Genomic DNA, 21,702 nt, shown 5'->3' with positions numbered 1-21,702 from the left:
AGTGACTTTCACTGTATAGTTCAAATTGTTGGTTTTGTGTGAACAACTCTTCCAGAAAAGTTCAAGGTCAAGGCTCAACTGTATTGTCCTCGTGGGGAAATTTGTCTTGGGTACAGTGCATCATTGCTTTCTGAAACATACAGAGTGCAACAGAACAAAAACACAACCAGACACAAACACAACCAGACAAACTAACATTTAAACATTGAGAACATGGAGCTTGATATAAAGCATATGATGTAAAGCATAAAACATCTACAGTATGGAGATAAAGTACCAGTGTGTTACACAGTATAACACCATTATCAGTCTAAGCTTTGTGTTTATAGCTAATTAGCAGTTGGTTGCGCTAACATCCTCAAGGCCTTGTCAAAAAGCTCATTAATATACTGTATATGATTTTAAATGTGTAGGCTTGGAGACAAGGCCTGTCTGCAGTAGTGCTGGTTGTCAGTGCAGCAGAATGACCACAGGGAACTGTATGGACTCTTATGTCTGAGCTGTCAACATGCCCACACCAATACAGTGCTGAAACAAATCAAGCATCTTTTTGTCTGTTTCTACATTGTATTCTCTTGATGAGAAACTGAAAGGTTATGAATGAACAGTGAAGGCTTTCATTCTTTCCCTTTTCTGTCTCAATTATAAATGTTTCTGGACTAGCTGTGGTTTTAACAGTTATCACTCAGACTTTGCTAGATATATAGATAGATAGATAGATAGATAGATAGATAGATAGATAGATAGATAGATAGATAGATAGATAGATAGATAGATAGATAGATAGATAGATAGATAGATAGATAGATAGATAGATAGATAGGAGACCAGGATGTGTCCTTAAATGACCAGAACGCAGACAAACATCCACCTGGTGGCCCAAATCCCTCAGTGAAACAGCAAACAGCGTGTTCCACAGCCTGTCCAGATGACCAGCTGTCCTCAGATGAACCAGCACACAGACAGACAGACAAACAAACAAACAGACACACAGCAACAGTACGGATAGTAGTAGTAGCTTATCCTCAGACGACCCAGAGAGACAGACAGCAGTGTCAGACTGGACTGACTTCTACAGGTTGTCAGCAGAAACATATATTGTGAAATAGGTTATTTGTTACAGGAACAATCCTGATAAGCCATTGAGTGCAGTAGTTTTATTTGAAATATAATGACATGAATAACATAACATTTATAATATAATGGAATCTTATATAAAGTCCTGACTCCAGAATAGAGCATTAGATATTGTAATTCCTCCACCATAGAGTGGTACAGTCTGAGCGGGATTTAATACGCACTATACAATAATGTCCTTATCAACTCATGGAATATGCACAAGTTGTAAAATCCTACTTTAATTTGTTTCCCCTCTTGCTGTGCCGGTGCTCCAACTCTGAAAAGAATACGTGAGGAATTGCTCTGCCATTAGATTCAATATGGTAAATAGACTGTGACTTTTGACCTGTTTCCGCTTCAGTAATAAATCATTCATTTACTTCTGCCAGTTTTTTTCTCCACGTGTGATGCAGCTGGTTTGTTCGTTTATCAGAATAGCATGGACTCGTTATTATGTGGGTAAATATTGTGTTTTTGGGGTCAAATGATTTTGCTAGTTGTTTTCTATATTGGGGTCCTGGTGCCGGCAGGGGTCCTTAATGGGAGATCCAGAGCATTGTCAGGTGAAACTTTTCCAAATAGCCTGCTTATTTCACTGCTTATTCACACACTGTGCACTGCTCATAAAGTACAGAGAATATACGTAGACAGGATGATGTGTAGGGATGGGTGTGGATAATATGTGATGCTGTGATAGAAGTTTTTGTAAAGTCAAGGATTTGGTCGAACCATTTATATATTATTTTAATGTATTTGTTTGTTTGCAGTAAGTTTGCAGCAGGACTGCTTTATAATATCAACAATAGTTTTTATATGATCTATTCATGACATGTAATGAGAGGCACACCTGTGTTGTTATTGTGTGTGTGAAATATGTTTCATGATTTCTTAGTTTTCAAAGTCTCTCTAAAGTTAGTCAACTCTGATAGCACCGGCACTGCTGCATCAACTTGCAGCCTGTGAACTCCATGAACTTAACCAGTATAAACTGAAGTTTACCAGACTCTCTCTCTCTCTCTCTCTCACACACACACACACACACACACACACACACACACACACACACACACACACACACACACACACACACACACACACACACACACACACACACACACACACACACACACACACACATACACACACACACACACACACACACACACACACACACACACACACACACACACACACACACACACACACACACACACACACACACACACACACACACACACACACACACACACAGATCATTCATTGAAACTAAAGGAGCTCCTTCCAGCATTTTGAGACAAAGGATTGGCCACAACGTCTTCACAAAGATAAATGTCCTCACAGTGTGGGTCCTCCACCAAGGGTTGGTCCACACAAGTACATAAAAACACACACACACACACACACACACAACCTATTGCTGCACAGATCCACAGACTGCTGCTCTCAATATCAAACACATAATTACTTAGTGATAACTCTGCTCTAATGCTGTAATCAATGAGTACAACGTTCCTCTCAGTTCCGTCCGTTGGCGTAGTCACTAGCATACAAACTGCTGAGTCACTGCCCAGGCACATAATGAATTAAGGCTCTCTGTGGCGGCTGGCCCAGTTCTCACCTTTCCTTTTCCATTTGTCAGGGGCACAAGCCGCCGTGTGTGTATCCTCAGTGTGATAAGACTGGATAAGGGACAGGCGAGCGGGGCTGAGATAACTGAGATCTGTTGAAGCCCTTCCATATCTCAGACAGGGCGTGTGTTTGTTTACTGTCTGTCTGCTTGGCTCACACCGACAGATTCCTCCCTTCCTTATCCTCGGTAAACCTCTCTCATCTTGAACTTTTTTTAAACCAGCATATCTTTGCTTTATATTATAAAGTCCTGTCTCTCCCCGCCTCCCCCCCATATCTTTTTCTTTTCTTACATTCATATATTTTTATCTTTTCCCTGCTCTTTTTCTGTTGCTTTTGGTCGTCTCCCTTGTTTAATCCACCGACTTTCCTCCTCTGTGATTTCCCATTTCTCCCACCCTTCGTAGCCCATGTGAAGTATCTCTCCTCCACCCTTATTATAACTTGTATGTTCTAAGCCACAACAAACGGAGCAGTTGTTGTTTTCTCAGTTTGTTCTCCCTATCCGATCCCCTCATGCCCCCCTCCTTCTCCCTACTCCTTCTTAGATTTTATTCCTTTTTTCCCAGACAGTCAAAAACAAAAAGCGGCACTTGGCACTTTTTGAAATGTAAATAAAGTTTTGTTGTTCCCCTTTGCCGTAGCCTCCTCCAGCCCTGTTTATCAGGCAGACTTCAAAGTGGGCACACTGGCATGTGGCTCCATCTCTCTCCCCTCTCCTCTGAAATAGGGTCACACAGGCGGTGCTTGGCTTTCACAAAAACTTTCCCTTTCATGTTAAGAACCTAGTGGATGAGAGCAGCTATAAGGAGGGGGGGAGGGCATGCCAGCCAACCATTGCACCCACCTGCTATCCAGACACACAGACACACACTGCACCCTGTCCCCGGGTGTGTGTGTGTGTGTGTGTGTGTGTGTGTGTAGGGCTGAAAATCAGCTAAATATATTCATAATATATTTATATATTAGATAGAAATACTGATGATTTTAAAACTGGTTCCTGAACGATATTTTTACGATAGCATTTTTATGAAATCCCTTTTAACAACATGACATCATGGTTATAAAAAAACTCAACAAAAAAACTCACAATAGCTATATAAAAGTATAAGCTCGCCTTCCCATTACCACTAACGCCCAATCTCCTGAGCCACTGCAGCTCAAACAAAAAACATGTTTGCATACTGAGTAACTCATGTTGTAACCTACTGTATTTTTCCTGGATGCCCCTCGACACAGCCATTCACCAGCACTTTTAGATGTCTGCACGTGCTGCATGCTAATTAGCTCATTGGCGTTGATGTGATTAACCCCTTAGGTACTGAAATTTGGTATCGAAGGACAAGAACATTTTTGGATAGTCGTGATATGGAGGCATTGCTGTCGGTGCCATACAAGTATTGAACTTCCATACCCAGCTATGTGTGTGTTGGGTGGGTGGGCGGATGTGGGTTGTGTGCTTTTGGTGAACTCTTCTCACTCGGTCACTGCAGGCCAGCGCTCAGCCCTGTCTATGTTTTGATCGGTCGTATCTATTTAACTTGTTGTTTTGGGCATCTCATGATTTTATTTCTGGGTCTTTTTTTCTCTCCTTTCCTTCTCTTTCTAGCTGTGGTGCCAGTGTGGGAGTGCATCAGTGCCTCCTGCTGAGCTCAGGACGACAGCCTTGGGACAGAAAAACAGGAGAAGAGAGAGCCAGTCAACAAGCCAGCAAAAAAAATAAATAACTCGGATAAACGGAGAAGACAAGCATGTTGATTAGACCTACGTTTAAGAGACAACCCTGACAGTGGAGGAGACTTGAGGCAGACAGATAAACTGAGAGATATATAGATCCTTAGCTTGCAGGCAGAAAATAGGCCGAGACGCTCACCTTGCAGCCGGGCACGTTTGAAATATTGAGAGAGTTCAGAGTATACTGGCAATGAGCGGAGGCCTGCCGCTGGGGGGATAGAGTTTACACCCACACACACACACACACACACACACACACACGTACAAAGCAACGTCCCAAACAATCTTATGTGCAACTCTTCCTCTTATATTCCCCAAATCATGTTTATTCTATAGTGGCAGTACTGTCAAAGGACAGTTAAAACCATCACACAGACTAGTTAAGGAGTCAGCTGTGGGCTGAGAGAGCTGGAAGGACCACGCATGGACTGTTGATGAAGAAAGATGGCGGTGAGCCTGGCAGGCGACGCCCCTTCCTCTCGGCCTCCCTCCCTCCCCCCTGCGGCCGCGGCTCGGACCGGTTGAGTTTGGTCTACAGGCATCCATCGCATCAGCTGGCAGAGCGTGGGAAGGAGCAGTATGCAGGAAACTGACTTACCGGCCACAAATGCCTTTAAAGGTAGGGTGTGTGTGTGTGTGTGTGTGTGCGTGTTGATTCCTCTGGTTTTGAACACATTAAAGGTGGAGTCAGTGATTCTGGAGAACACTTGTTGTTGAAGAGATATTCACAACATCAAATGTTCTCCAGAATCGCTGACTCAACCTTTAACAATTGTTTTGGTGTTTAGCCTAAGAAGTGAAGCAGTGTTGTTGCTATGATACATTCATAAACCGTCTAAGTTATGTCTTCATCTTCATTAACATCTAGTCTTCATGGCCACACACTGCTCATCTAGTGATATTCTCCTTATTCAAATTAGTCAAACAATTAATTGAATCAAGCAGAGACACAAAGGTAGGCCTACACAAAATATCACCATCTGCACTTAGCTGGGGCCAATCAATGTTGATGCCATCACTCCCTTTCTAGTGAGTACTGCACTATATTAACCTGTAGCCATTTTGAATATCCGAATAGTGCCCTCAAAAGTTCCTTGAATGGAAAACAAAATACTTTATGTTAACAATCCCAGAATGCTGTAGTGTATATTCCGTGAGGAGCGAGCAACGGTGTGAAGTCTGACTTTTTCACGACGGAAACGTTGACTTGTCATAGAAGAAAAAGCACAGGTGTTACTTAAGACCTTAATGGGGGCTCAGTTATTTTCAAGTGGCAGCGAGCCAGCATGTACAATACAATGACCCCTCAACCAAAGGTGCTAAATGGAATCTAGCCATCAATCATTGTATTATTTCCACTTTTTTTCTTCTATGACATGACAAAAAACAACACTTTGTATAAGTTAGATGCTTCAAAAGACAAGGAGTGGTCTGTGTCTTTTTTCTGTTTGCCTAGGTACCTAGGTTATTTTTTTTATTTTTTATTTTTTTTACCTTTATTTATACAGGTATATCCCATTGAGACCGAAGACTCTTTTACAAGGGAGACCTGTTTTCCTTTCCCACGTTACCATTCATACATGGAACTGATCTCATCCCGTCATTCTCAGACAGGCCTTTAGCAGCTAGCTCATTAGCAGAGGACAAGTGGGAATGACCAACAGCTGGCTTTGATAGTGAACAGTAGTCGCTATCTCCGGCTCACACTCCCCCCAGGTGTTTTCATAATCTCCTGCTGATTAGCACCCCGCTCAGGTTGGAGTAGAGGAGTTGAGTGGAGCTATTGTGTGCTGGAATTACACAAGGTCACCAAACTTGACAAAGCATTAAGAATGATAAAGCTGTGACTTCTCCCACCCAAACAGCTGCAAATACACAGGAAGGTCAGCGAGATGTTCATCAAACAGACATTTATTATATCATGTGAGTGGAGGTGTGAATAGTATCAAGCTAAAGTGCTAGCAGGCAGGACCCACTCAAAGAGACATATAGCATAGCCTCAGTATCCCAGAATGCATTGCAGTCACAGCTTGTTTCTCTCCAGATGTCAAGAATGTCAAACACGCACGCTGCAACTACATTTATGTAATCAAACAACCTTTTTCGAATTTGCGTATCAGCTACATCACCTCTATACATTATATACTTCTACAGTATATACAATCATTTAAATGTGAACATCTACTGTTTGTGTGTGAAGGGACATGGGATAATGAGACATGCCATTCTGTTCAAGGTGAAAAGTCCACAGCTCAGCACGGACAAAAGCATTCAGCTGTGAAAATACCAGGCACTGCACTGCCCACAGTGTTAGCTTCTTTAAACTTGAGCTTAACACTTTCCTTTTATAACACACACACTGTATCTCGCTATGATTATTGTAGTTTAATGGTGCTCTTCCATAACATAGTACCAGCTTGTGGGTTAGCAGCTTGCATTAGCGCCTTTGCGTTTTTGGTTTCTACTCAGCCTTCATCAGGGAGATTATTTGCACATTTTGTTATTGGGTAAAGCAACGGTAATCCCTTTACCACTCAGAGACGCGTGCCGTGTCAAAGCAGCCTGTCTCATTGTTCTATTTATTTTTTCAACATGAATTGTTAACTAGCATGTTTATGTGCACTGCCATCTCTTAGGAGAGTTTCCGGTAGACTCTAATTTGTAAAAGTGGAGCAGAAAACTGGAGACACATCAAGTTCGAACATTGCGACTGCTTGGCCGTTTGTTGAGCAGGATAGGGATGATCTCTGACCAATCACCGGTTAGTACGCGGTACCAGGTACTTTTACATTGTGGAAAACCAAATATGGCTTATAGAGTAAAGTAGTGTCGGTACCATGTAATGGAAAAGGGCCATAAGTCACATGTAGGCATACAGAGTTAGGCCCAGAGTAGCTTGTTTTAGCTGAACCACAACCCATACGCAGATAGCCAGCAGCAGTGGGTGATGCTCTGGTTAAGAGTCGTGTGACATGCAGACTGGCCTAATACAGATCATCAGATGAAATATTTAAAACAAATCATGGCGCTTAAATGAAACATTTAGAGGCTACATCCACAGAAAAACAGAGGAACTGAAATGAAGTACAAAGCCGTTGTTAATTAGCACTTATCCCAGATATGCAGAGTAAGAATGATACTCTACTTTTTAATTAAATCTCTCAGTTCAACCAGTGTTAGCAAAATGATCACAGCCAATGGATTCCAATGAATAAGTAATGGAAGAATGAAAAACTGGAGTAGTGAGTCACACAGTTTACACACAGACACGCACGCACGCACACACCCACCCTCTCTTTGTGACACAGATTTCCCTCATGACACACTATACATGTTTTTGTTTCCCAGACATTTTGACATGCCAAAGCTGGACATTACAGGTGTGCATAGAGACACCTGAATGATAGGTAGGACGTGTTAGTGTTATTAGAAGCATCTGTATGTGTTCACGACTATGATGAGTCTAAACAAATGCTGTGGAAAAAGACTATTTCTTCATGGCAGGTCTCTTCAAGGCCCACAAGGGCATTTTCAGTCATAATGATTAGACATCTGAGCACTTAGAAGGTGGGCGGAGCTTAACCCATAGAACACTAACGTCGGGTGATTCTGACCCACGCAACTGTGTTTTAATGATTTCCATTGTCTTGCTGCTGTCTGTGGGTCCTTGGTTAGCTTCAGTCTGAAGAAATACAGCCAGCAGCAACAGTGTTACCCTTTGTGATGTGGCTTGCTCCAGAATGAAGCCGGAGTTGACTGATACAGCCAGTATCAGCAGCATTCTTTCATGTCGCCTCCCATTTCCAAATGTTCAAGACCATGTGTTGAATTTCACATTCTGACATGTTTCTCTTTGATTGCTGAGCACTTGCCGCGATGTTTCAATTTCCGATGTTAACCAGGGCACACATACAGGAATGTGCCTCCTCCACTCACTACTGATTTGTCAAAGCAATTTGACTTGAGGCTTTAGCTGAAGCTTGCTCCATCATCACGTATACATACAGAGAGCAGCGATTGTTTGACAGAAGCCATCCCAAGAGATGGGATCTCCAAGACAGACATCTCACTATGTAGAGCTTATAGAAACAGCTCAGTGACTGACTGAGCCACTGGCGGATTGACATCTAATTTAACTGGCTACTCTTTGTTGTTTCCTAGGAGTTCATTAAACTTACTGTTGAGCGTTGTGTGGCTGACATGCAATGTGTGTGTGTGTGTGTGTGTGTGTGTGTGTGTGTGTGTGTGTGTGTGTGTGTGTGTGTGTGTGTGTGTGTGTGTGATTTGATTAATGTACTTCATATCTTCACAAACACACACACACACACACACACACACACACACACACACACACACACGCACACACACACACACACACTGGCGTATCTGTGAAGATGTTTTATGCATCCTATTAGTGTGGTTAACTACTGCCAAATGGAGCCTCCTCACTGTTCTGTCGGCATATGTATTACATAATTCATCAGCATCGTGTGTGTGTCTATGTGTCTGAGGGGTGGGGGTGGGGGGTGCTATAGGTCAGTGTCTGCTGAGGACCTGCAGGGAAGTGAAGTTGAAGTGGGGGATGGAGCCATCGAGCGGTAGTAAACAAACGTGCCCACATTCAGACAGGTAGACAACCGCCGGTCGATAGCTGCAAGGTTAACTTAAGGTCTGTGTATGTCGGGTAAAACACACACACACACACACACACACACACACGCACACGCACACACACAGACACACACAAACACACACACATCAGGCCTTCCACTCATCTGTCTGTCAGTGCATTTTAATCTATTGATTTCCACGGTGAGCTTGTTATTAGAGGTATCGTGTGTCAGATGATGCGAGGGAGGTAGAAAGGGTTCAGCTTTGGCAAGGCCGTGTTACCAACGCTAGGAAAAAAAAAATGTTGCTCCCATAATACTTTTTCCCCTGAACAATTTCTTCTCCCCTCCACTACTGTTTTTCTCTTGTTCTCTCCACCTCTTTGCACCTAACCATAATTGCCTCGTCCCTCCTTCCTTAATATATTCCTCCAGTCAATCCCCTGTATACTACTCTCTGTTACCAAAACAACACTACACTTTCTTTCCTCCTCCTCTCTCTCTGTTTGTTTTTCACAGTTCTTTTTTAATGCGTTCTTGGTGTCAGGTGTGGGATGGGCCAACCTTGTGGCATGATATTATCATTCATTCAGCTTGCTATACAGTATGTACAGTCAACTAGCTTTTGAACTTTTGTAGACTAAAGTGGCACTGTTTTTGCCGGTAATCTGCCTGATCGTAATGTCTCACAAAGCAAGTAATGTGTGGTCTCCCATTAACATATGAAATACAAATTCCTTATCTATATGTCAATGGCAGACTGTAACATGACTGAGTGCCCAGCTATTTTTTTTTTCATAAAAGTCTAATTATAGAAGCTATGTCTTCACAGCATGCCAAGCAATGATACAATAGTTTTAAACTCAGGAGGGTTTGTCTGCTCTGAATCTTACTAGTGGCATCTTCTCTTCGCCTACATTCCACCAACACTTTCCCTTGAGGCAGTTGATAGACAGAGAGACAATACTTTGGTCTCTCTCAATGGCAGAGTAGGCCTATTACTTCCCTCTTTCTCATGCCCCCCTGTTTTCCCCCCTTTCTGTGTTTGATACATTTTCTCTCTCTCTCTGCCTCTCTCCCCCGGTGTGGTCAGCTTTTTCTGTTCATCTTTATTCATCTCACTCTGTCTGTCATCCCCCTCTCCTCCTCCTCCTCCTCCTCCTCCCTCCTCTGCTCTGTCTTGCACAGTGTGGTCTAGCTAGCCACAGTCGATCCATATTGAGCGGTACTAATGTGGAGCCCTGGCCCATCCATAAAGTGACTGACAGCTTATAGGGTTATTAGACGTGGCGATCCTGCCCCCTGGGTTCGAATTCGACCTCTCTTGATTTCCGCCTGTCCATGCCTCCTTTACTTATCTATGCACTGATTGAAATTATATATAAATAAATACCTTTTGCTTAACAAGCCTGAGACGTAAGATCCATTTTTTGAAGATTGACTTATAAAAGGTGTACGATGGAGGCGGAGTTTGCATCCGTTTAACTAAAATCAGATAAAAGCACGGCTTATTTCTGAAAGGATAGTCCCCAGCCAATCGTGATGATGCTTATTAATAACAGAAACGTCTGAGTAAAAAGTAAACAAACATTACTTTACATCAGTATCTGTCATTCAAAGTAAAAGAAACTCCATATCATACATATCTACTATGTAGTGAGAAAAAAAAATGATTTACAAAATGTGACATTCAGTTACAGTGTTCTCACTGTATCAGTTAATTCCATATTCATCTCTGTGTTCTGGTTCTCTGGTTAGGGCATGTTAGCTTGCCACAGCTTGCTTTTCGGCGTGGCAACTATTCACATGTGGTGTCTATTTTTACGCTGGTGCGGGTCTCATTGTAATGAATGTGTGGGCAGATGATGCAGTGATATCGACGTTCTGAACATGCACTATTGTTCCTATGAATACATGCATATCAAGCACAGGCTTAGGCCTTATATCCCTAAAATATATACATAATGATCATGTGTCTACAGACATTGCCTTTTTATTGCTGGACGCAACACCATAGATAGTATATCTTTACCTGCCTCATGAATGCTATGCTATAACCTCTGTGTTAGTTGTCGTGGAGCTGAAATATCAGCGTCTAGTTAAAGCAGCTCAGAGTAACATTTAAATATCTTTTAAACAGCCTCCATGTTTCCTCTCATAATCATAAATGACCTTTAACAGCAAACGAGACCATCAGTGCAAAGAAATAAGTTTTTATATAGTTTTTATTTCTGCATTTGGTCTGGTCGCACACCCTGTCCGATTTTCGGTTCACGCGTGCATGCTCTATGGTCACATATCCATATTGGTCTCAGATTTCAGTGTGGCGCAGCAACACGATTTGAGAAGCCTATGGCTCCAGGTGAGGGAAGGGGAGGGGGAGCCTTGTTTGAGACAGTTGTTTGTCGTCATAATGACTGATAACGGGGCTGAACCATCAGAGAAAAAAAAGAAAATGCAATGAAGAAAAGCTAAAAGGGAGCGTGATAGGCGGGCGGGAGGGCGTTGCCAAGCAACGCATACACAATTTCACGGGAGCGAACCTAGACTGCAGTGTTTACTCCTAAATTAATGAGCGGTAGCCTACTAAAACAAAGTTTACTTTGCCTCACCAGCATCATCAGATGACCATTATTCATCTGAAATAGTCATTATGTACAACAACATAAAACACATTACCTCATCGTGATCCATACTAACTGCCGTCTCTCGTTCATTCGCTTTCTGTGAGGACACTTAATCTTTCAGCTCCGTGAGAGGTGACACTGCATCAACTCATTGCAATCAGGTGTGTGTAGCACTGACTGGCATTAGTTGATGCTGTGTCACTAACCACTCTCACGGAGCCGAAAAGAGTCCGGTGCCCTCACACTTTCAACACACGGACATACACTATAACCTATTGCTTCCTGATCATTTGAATCTTGCACGCCCGGCACAAGCTCGAAAACAGCTTCACGACAGCTGGCGTCGTAAAAATACTACCTCTTTTGTCCAAAGGGGCCGCCAACGTGCATGTATTTATTTTCAACCAATGTAATGACAGGATTTAAGAATTGATAATTGCATGCACACGTCTGTGAATGTGTGCATATGTGCATGTACATTTATTCATTATGATGTCAAGGTTTAAGAAAGTGTGTGTGTGTGTGTGTGTGTGTGTGTGTGTGTGTGTGTGTGTGTGTGTGTGTGTGTGTGTGTGTGTGTGTGTGTGTGTGTGTGTGTTAGTGTCTATAGCAGGAACACAGTAAATAAGACAGGCAGAGTTAATCATCAAAGGCCCCTAATTTCTTCTCCAGTCTGTGTGTCTTAGTATTCAAATGTTTATTGATTCAGGTCTGTGAAGCTAAAGTGTGTGGCTCTTGTGGCTAACTGTGCATGTGTGTTTGTTTGTGTGTGTGTGTGTGTGTTTACCTTGTCTCTCTGTGTATGGCTGCTTGCTGTCTGATTAAGTCTCCTTTATTTACTTCCCATCCGGCTTATTTACTAGTCAGTCAGACATCCACCCATCTGACCTAAATAGGCAAATCATCTGGTTGTGTGTGTGTGTGTGTGTGTGTGTGTGTGTGTGTGTGTGTGTGTGTGTGTGTGTGTGTGTGTGTGGTCATCTGTAACAATGTCTCATTGCATCTGTGTCTACAAGTGTGAATGTGTGTGTGTGTGTGTGTGTGTGTGTGTGTGTGTGTGTGTGTGTGTGTGTGTGTGTGTGTGTATGTGTGTGTGTATATGTATTGCAGCTCAGTGTATACTCAATAGCTGTATGGAGTTGGCTGTTATGTATGGCATGTTTATGTATGTGGATATGTGATTATTTTCTTGCCGGTATGAGTGTTTGTGTGCGTGTGTGTGTGTGTGTGTGCGTGTGTGTGTGTGTGTGTGTGTATGCGTGTGTATGTATTGCAGCTCAGTGTATACTCAATAGCTGTATATACAGTTGGCTGTCATTGTGTAAAAAGCCTTCACAATGATGCTTCAATCTCCACTCTATAAACTCCTCTGATTCCTTAGATAGCAGCCAGCCTTGCACCCAGCTGCACTCAGCCCCCTCACTCATTTTACTCACTGCTGCTGCTATGTGTGTCATGACAGCTGGACACAGTTCCACAATAGGGCTCAACAGTGTGGTTCCGGAAGTAAAAATCCCATTCATTTTCTCCATAGAGGATTTGTTTTATAAGCCATAATGTCATAATAACCATACAAGGCGGACTTACAAAGGAGATGACAGAAGTTTGCATGATATCGACCTAGTTTTAAGAAAAACTTTGTTTAATCGCGATCTCGGGGAGAATAATAGCGTCCAAGCGGCGTCTCTGATTGGTGGAGCCCGCTGTTACCGTGGAAATGTTTACCGAAGACGTGAAATTCAGCTTTCCGATTGCGGAGCCAACCGCCACTGCTCACTTGGCTGTCGGCTGCTAAAAGTAGAGTCAACGGTCGTAATCATTTCAGCAAAGAAACAACAGATCATAAATGGGGAAAAGTAGAACGAAGGTCCATGTACATTTTGAAAGAAGCGTGCTTCACGCTCATTATTTGGGAAAAGCTTGGTATTTGCCAAGGACTTAGTTATTTTGCTCCCAGAAAAATGATGTAGGCCTACACACTCTTGACAATTTGCCTTTTTTCTCAGTTTATCAATTTTCAGAATACATGTTTTATTGTCATGGGTATTGGGGTGGGTTGGTTGGCTTGGTTCCAGGGATTAAAACGTTTGATATAAGGAATTTTAAAATTTCAATGTAGGTTTTGAATGGGGAAATGTATTTGTGGAACTAGAGCCCCTAAAAAAGGGGGGCGGTCACTGTTGAGCCTTATACAAACATGTAATAGGAGGTAGTTCAGTTCCAGCTCACGTTAAGCAGTAAAGCTTAGAATGTTTTGTTCAATGGAATAATACCTTACATTTTTGTTAAAGACCTTGGCCTTTTGTGTAGTCCACAGTAGGTATTGAAATATATTTTTTGAAGCTGCAGTTAGTCTGGATTGCTAAACATCAGAGACAGAAATAGCTAGCAGGCAACCAATAAAGGGGGCCCACCCAGCAACAAGCCCGTTTACAGAGCCTAGGCTGTGTATTGACACTGGATTCTTTGATATGCATTCATTTTAAGAAAGTTATTTTCACATAAAGCATTCTCCAGAATCTCTGACTCCACCTTTAAGTATTGCACTTCCATTAAACTATTAGCAAACATGAGACAGATTCTGAGAGAGAAGGGTGATGCAGCAGACAGACTGAGAAACACAGTCCCTATGCTGCAAATTCACTGGATTCTAAATATCCCATAATGCCACTTGATAGCGTGTTTCATTGCCCCCCCCCCCCCCCCCCCCCTCTGTCTGCTACATATTTCACTTGACATCCCCCTCGGTTTGTGTAACACAGATAATGCGTCAGAGAGACAATTGGACAAAGTGGATGGTGACGGACAACAGTGTCTGCAATTGATTTACGAGCCTTTCTAAACTGTTTCCACACCAAACCGCTGTCTCCTTTTACCGCTGCAAGGACACCTCTTTAAGTCCCTCTGTTGTGTTCATATTAACCAGACTTGATTTGTTTTCTCTGAGCAGCCAGCCAGCCAGCCAGCCAGCCGGGCTGTGCCTATCTGCTCTGATTCAGTTGTTGATATGATGGCTGAGGTTACTGAGTTTGGAAACGTTATTTTGGCTCAGCTTGCCTGCCTGCCCGCTGAGAGCCTCCGCTAGGTTGGCTAGGTAGCGCGTGGGCGTGTGTGTGTGTATGTGATAGTGTGTTATATCTTTGTTTTTTGCATTTGTGTGTTTCATGTCTATTCGTATGTGTAGCGTGCAAGTGTGTGTGTGTGTGTGTGTATGTGTGTGTGTGTGTGTATGCGTGTGCCTGTACCTTATTCGTGTGTGGGTGTTTTGCGTGGGCAGAGTGTTAAATCTGACAGTGAGGAGGCAACCTGAGGACATACTGTATTTATGAGCTTTTTCTCTCACAGTGTGGATGCTAACCAGTGAATATTAACCCCAATGCTCCCCCAACCACCTTAAGCTGCAAAGCACACACAGGCAACAGTTTCAAATCTCATCCGAGTAATGCACCGGTATATACAGTATGTGTGTTATGAAGAAAAAAGTGAACGCAGGGAAATGGGAGGCAGGGCTAGGTTAGACTGTCAGGTGATTTTTGCTCAAGATAAAGTTCTAATCCATCTTGTCTTTAAATGGGATCTAGATCCATAGGCCCTCTTTATGTGTTTGCTCAGGGCTTCATAAAGTGCAGAGTGAGGCTCATAAACCCAGCAGGACTGTGGGTTTAACTCACCCGCTCAATGACCCTCGGCGTATACCTATCTAATTACATCTGATGAATGATAAGAAGGATGATAAATTGATTCAAGAAAATATGATGAAGAGGGTGATTTTGAAATATTGACTGACAAATGCGTGTGGAGTATTTGAGTTAGTTAGTTAGTTGTATTATTCGTCACATACACAACCAACTGCACAGGGCAATGCATAGTGAAACGCTTGTGTACGAGTCCGGCTTTCATTCAACTGACTTTACTTGAGACATAAAGCTTTTGAAGAAATGTTCTCAGAGGAACAGAGCAGACCAGGAACTAGATTGTATCTGTGGCATCAAAAGAAGAAGAAGAAGAAGAGAGAAGAGAGCTCCTTGACATATACAGAGCAACATTTGAAGGAGCCCTGCACAACATCCTTGACATCCCTTTTTGAAACAAATGATGACCATGACATGATGTCAAAGTGAACATTATGTCGTTAGAATGTATTTCGGAGCAGAGACACGGAGAGGGGACGAGAGAGAGAGAGAGAGAGGGTTGGATAGGCCCCAGTGAAAAAGGGCGGAAAAAGACTTAATGAAAGGTTATGCTTGTGTAACATTTTACCTCAGTATAGGGCTCAAGCCATCCTGACATTACGCTCCATTGACCAAAGACCAAGGACCCACTATGTTTAACCGCCCGGAAAATCTATTCAATTCCCCAAAAGGTCCTGCAATATCAAATGTACATTTGAGTTCTGAAATCAAAGTAGTGCAACATCTAAATTCACTATCACTTTAACGGTATGCTGTTATCAATGGGGTTTAACAACAACATGACAACAACAGAATCAACAGATATGAATGAACACCAAAGCATTGTTCCACACCATTGGAAAACAATCCCAGCTGCTAGACTTCAAAACACTGAATCTCAATAGGTCTACTTAAAAGGGACTCTTCCTTGTAAACAAACAGTTATCTTTACATTCGACGTTTTCTCACCACATTGCTTTGTGTACATCCTCAAAGACGCATTCATACAGAAGAGCGCACGCTGCCGCCGAATGCATTTTTTCCAGTGTAAACACTACAGACAGACAAACAGTGACAGACAGAGAGCAGAGGTGAAAGAGATGAGTAGGACTTTCAGCTAATTGTCCTGCCATCTGAGTCAAGTCTGCGTTTTATAAACCATAGTTAACACACATTTGAATTACCAATAGGTCCGTCTCCTTGTGTTGGATTCACTCCATAAGGATTTATTTCAAACTATTTCACTGTCTCACTCCTCTATTTATCTACATGTTGGCAAATTGGCTCCATCAAAAGTTTGTCAAATATGATACAGGATAAGTTCATCTTTGCAGTGCACCATGGATGCACAGAGAAAACCATGACTGGGTTACATTACAAACTGAAACACAGGATGATGCTCAGGCAAATGCTGGTGTGTCTTTTTCACCACCATATGGTTTCCAAGCAGATATACAAGGATATTTATTATCAATGTACATGTGAAATGATGACATCATTCACATCCTAGCAAATTATATGTCACTCTGAACCTTTAAAATTAAACAGTGCAATTTGTGACGCATATTGCCTCCTAATTACCTTAATGGTCTCTTTGAGCTATGCGTCACCACCACTTCTACAATAACTAACGTTCTGTTATTTTTCACAATATGTACCCTTTAATAGGACTTATTAAACAGAATGAAATACTGCATAACCATTTTGGACAATACAAATGTATATTCATGTCGGTGAATAGACTGCTATATATTGGATTTAATAATAGGATAATATTGGGGAGGAAATCACTCTATTACCACGCCAAATGAGACAATGAAGAAGTATTAGCTTCATAGCATTGTATTGTTGTTTGTACAGAATTGTTTACCTTGTGCCATCATGATGGACCACCACTATTATACCTTGGCCCTGCACTATACATTATCCCCTAGCGGTGTAATATAACATATTGTGCCTTTAAATTATGCAGCATGATTCGTTTTTTTCTATGGTATTTCCTACTCTTGGTTTAAGTGACTGGGGAGATGAGAACGATATGACCTTCTGACCCCCCCTGTTCCTTGCCTCACATGTGGGGCCGGACACGCATGAAGTGTCCAGTGTGTGCTGATAGGCCAGCAGGAGCGCCCCGAGACAACATAGAGAGACAGCATGGAAACACAGTGCAACTTTGCTGCCATAATATAGTGTGACTGCATCTCCTGGAGGCATACGTATTTTCACATCCTGCACACACACGCACGCACACACACACACACACACACACACACACACACACACACACACACAGATGCACACACACACACAGACGCACGCACACACACACACACACACACACACACACACACACACACCCACACACACATACCTGTCTTTATGGTATTGTGGGGACATCACTTCTGGGGCCGTATAGTGACTATACCATTTCTGAAGGTTGTACAGCAGTGAACAAAAATCAGAGAGTTACATGGACACACACACACACACACACACACACACACACACACACACACACACACACACACACACACAACAGGCCAAAGCAGTAGTGATGCACTGTCTGGACTGCAGAAAGGAGACACAGCCTGAAGGTCTCTCTCTCTATCCCTCTCTCTCTCTCTCTCTCTCTTTCTGCTTGTCTCCTTCATTCTCTCTCTCTCTCTCTATCCCTCTGTCTTTCACTGTGGGCGCCCGTTGTGCCGAGTCAGCACAACTCAGACATGCTTAATTATCCTGGTAGAGCCAGAGCGAGAGAGAGAGAGAGAGAGAGCGGGGCGGGGGAAAGAGGAGGAGACGTGAGGGTAGACGGATAGACAGAATTTGGGGGAAAGTAGAGGACACAATGGGAAAAAGAGAAGGGAGAATAAGATGATAAGACAAGGAGAGACAGAGGGAGGGCAGGCGAAAGAGGAGAGGAGACAGAAGAAGAGAGCAGGAAGGGAGGGTGACGGGAGCGGTGGACAGGAGAGGGTAAAAGAAAAAACGAGGAGTGAGGCTGTGAGAGAGAGACAGCAGGTTGGAAAGATGCCCCAATCCTTCATGGCTCACAGACGCATCAGCAACACATTTATTACCGTAGTGGCCTGCTAAAGCTGCTGCTCGCCTCGTACCAAGGATGCAGCGCTGCAGGCAGACAGAGAGAGAGAGAGAGAGAGAGAGAGAGAGAGAGAAAGAGAAAGAAAGAGACTGAAATACAGGGAGTGATGGAGACCAAGGGGACATTAAACAGTCTGACACGGACAATTCACTGTTACCATGGAAAATGCAGAGCCCAGTTACCTTGCTAATCTTGCTGGCAGTAGCAACATTTAAGAGCCTTCTGCTATTGTCCACAGAATGCAAAAAAAAAACAGAAGAAGTAGTTTTTGGTCCCCAGGAGTATTCAGCCTATAGAGAAACTTGTACAATGTCCTTCATATACAGTGCTGTGTGAAAGTTTGTGAACCCCTTGAACCTTTTGGAATTTTATTTATTTTTACCATTATTAATTAATTTTTATCGATACCAGTATTTTTTATATGAAATAACAGATGTTTGTTTATCAATTCAAAATTTTTCTTTTCCAAAAATCAATTGTTAAAAGACATAAAACAAATTATTTGCCAACTGTTGTATCTGCAAAAGTGTGTGAACCCTGAGCTGCATTGCTTAAATCGAGCAAGTAAACACAATCAGATGTGCCAAATTGAGTCATGAAATTGACCAATGTAGTGAGAGATCTTTAGGGAAGAAATTGGGCGGCACTAGATAAAACGTAAATAAAACCAGGTCAGTTTAGGCTCACCAAAGTGAACCCATACAGGTCAGACATGCTAAAAGGGAAAACAAATATCTGAGGATCTCAGGAATAGAGTTGTGATGCTGCACATTTGTCTGGGGACAGCTATAAATAATTTAAAAAAAAGTTTGAGCTCCGTGAGGCAAATCATCTACAAATGGAGTGCTTTAAGAGTGACTGAACATCTGCCTAGAAGTGGACTTCCTTCAAAAATATCCTCAAGCGCCACAAGAAAAGTGATTTTTCAGTTAAAAATCTTGTGATTTGCAGACCTCTCTTGCAGCATCTGGGACAGATGTGCATGGTTCCACAATAAGAAGAAAACTCAGTCAAAATGGCTTTCATGGGAGGGTTGCTGAAGAAGCCTCTGCTCTCAAAAAAGAACAGAACTGCTTGTCACAACTTTGCCAGAGAGCACCTGGAGATACCTGAAGTCTTATTCTGTGGACAGATTAGTCCAAAATTGAACTGTTTGGTCACAACCAAATCCGTCATGTTTCGGCAAAAACGCAACTCTGCCTACCACCAAGAGAACCTTCTCCCAAGTGAAGAATGGTGGTGTCAAATTGTCTGCAAATCTCCAGATGTAATGTTTGGGTTGGCTTTTACCTGAAAAATCACTTTTCTTGTGGCACTTGAGGATATTTTTGCAGGAAGTCCACTTCTAGGCAGATGTTAAAGAGGACCTATTATACTACTTTTCTGGTCTTAATTTCTTGTTTTACACTGTTATAGAGCAACCTGACACGAATCACATCACAAAAAACTATGTAGATTTTCGGGAAGCTCTTTCTCTTATTTTGGCGATCCAGCACGTCCTGTCAAAACTTGAGTGTGTGTGCTTCGGCAATCTCCGCTCCCTCCGCCTGTGCATCGGCCATCTCCGCTACCCTCCCCCCCCCTCCTGCAAACCCCACTCCGTTGTGATTGGTTACCTTCCTTCCGGAACACTTTCAGTGGCGGGAAGCGCGAGCATGGACCTATAAGGGCGCGAGGCAGACGCGAGGCAGACGCGAACAGGGAAGTGACAGCATTACCATACATGGAAACATCCGCGTGGTGACTTCACAAAGTTACATGCAACGTCACAAAGTTACAAAGGGTAGACCGCTTTGAACACGTGACTTCTCGACTGGCTAGAATAGTGTTTAGTGCTCGGCACAGACACCCCAGACGGTCAGCAGGGAATACGTCGAAATGCATGTAAGTCATTATTTGATAATTTAGTATGGTTAAGCATGACTATGAATCATCATAACAACGTTTATAGGTCATACAAGTCAAAAAGCATCATAGGTCCTCTTTAAGTCACTCTTAAAGTTCTCCATTTGTAGATGATTTGCCTCACGGTGGACCGATGGAGCTCAAATTTTTTATATGAATTTATAGCTGTCCCCAAACAAATGTGCAACATCAAAACTCTATTCCTGAGATCCTCTGAGATTTTTTTCCCTTTTAGCATGTCTGACCTGTATGGGTTCACTTTGGTGAGCCTAAACTGACCTGGTTTTATCTCTGTTTTATCTAGTGCCACCCAATTTCTTCCCTAAAGATCTCTCATTACATTGGTCTATTTCATGACTCAATTTGGCCCACCTGATTGTGTCAACCTGCTCGATTCAAGCAATGCAGCTCAGGGTTCACAAACTTTTGCACATACAACAGTTGGCAAATAATTTGTTTTATGTCTTTTAACAATTGATTTCTGGAAAAGGACATTTTTGAATTGATAAACAAACATCTGTTATTTCATGTAAAAAATGCTGGTATTGATAAAAATGAATTAATAATGGTTAAAATAAATAAAATTCCAAAAGGTTCAAGGGGTTCACACACTTTCACACAGCACTGTAACCCTGATGATGTAATCAGCCTTGGTTCTAAACTAGTGCAGTAGATTTCTAAAGACCTTGCCATTTACCAGGCATAGAGGGTCTATGAGAGGGACCCATGTCAATGTAATACATTTGCAGCTGGTTCAGTTGAACAAGTTCAGAGTTGGTACAAACATAACATATATAACTGTTCAGGGATACGGACTGAATTGAACGATAACCCGTGAAACGTTCTGTCTAAGTTCCAGGGAAAAATCAAACCTATGCAAGGGCATTAATAATAATTATATAAAATTGCCTTGTTTTCATTGATGGTCTTGTTTGCTTAATGATCATCAGAGGAAAATGAGTGTTATGGTAAACGATGCTGGACCCAAGAGCAGACAGAGACGGTGTAGAATTGATTGAAAAAAAGGTTTATTTAAAGAGATGGGGAAGCAGGTAGTGGATAAGGAAGCCGGGGGGAGACTGAAGCAGGGGAGCTGGAGAGAGTGATCCGGATAACTGCAGGTAGAGGAAAACAAAATTAGGTTGTGGTCAAAAACAACAAGCAACAAGAGACGAGAGAGCGAGAGCGAGAGCGAGGTAACAATAAACTGGAGCCAGGTACGTATAATTACCACTGTAACGCATGGGACGATCTGGCGCCGACTGCAGGGAATCCACGGGTTATGAAGACGAGTTGATTGGAGGTGA

The 21,702-nt window shown here is 42.5% G+C and overlaps 1 protein-coding gene across 1 annotated transcript in view; it reads left to right on the top strand.

Moving 5' to 3' along the window:
- Positions 1-5,061: 5,061 nt before the first annotated feature.
- The window catches only part of LOC307259790 (low-density lipoprotein receptor class A domain-containing protein 4-like), a gene marked incomplete at its 5' end in the record, with an annotated part of 146,500 nt that continues 129,859 nt past the window's right edge, over positions 5,062-21,702 (top strand). The window contains one exon of the mRNA XM_080039791.1: positions 5,062-5,101. Coding sequence (XP_079895917.1) covers positions 5,062-5,101 — 40 coding nt within the window. The remainder of the gene's footprint in view (positions 5,102-21,702) is intronic.

Source organism: Ammodytes marinus (assembly GCF_949987685.1).
Source record: "Ammodytes marinus genome assembly, chromosome: 13".
NCBI classification, from domain to species: domain Eukaryota; kingdom Metazoa; phylum Chordata; class Actinopteri; order Uranoscopiformes; family Ammodytidae; genus Ammodytes; species Ammodytes marinus.
The sequence above is the reverse complement of the archived record's forward strand: the minus strand, read 5'-3'. Positions and strand labels throughout refer to the sequence as shown.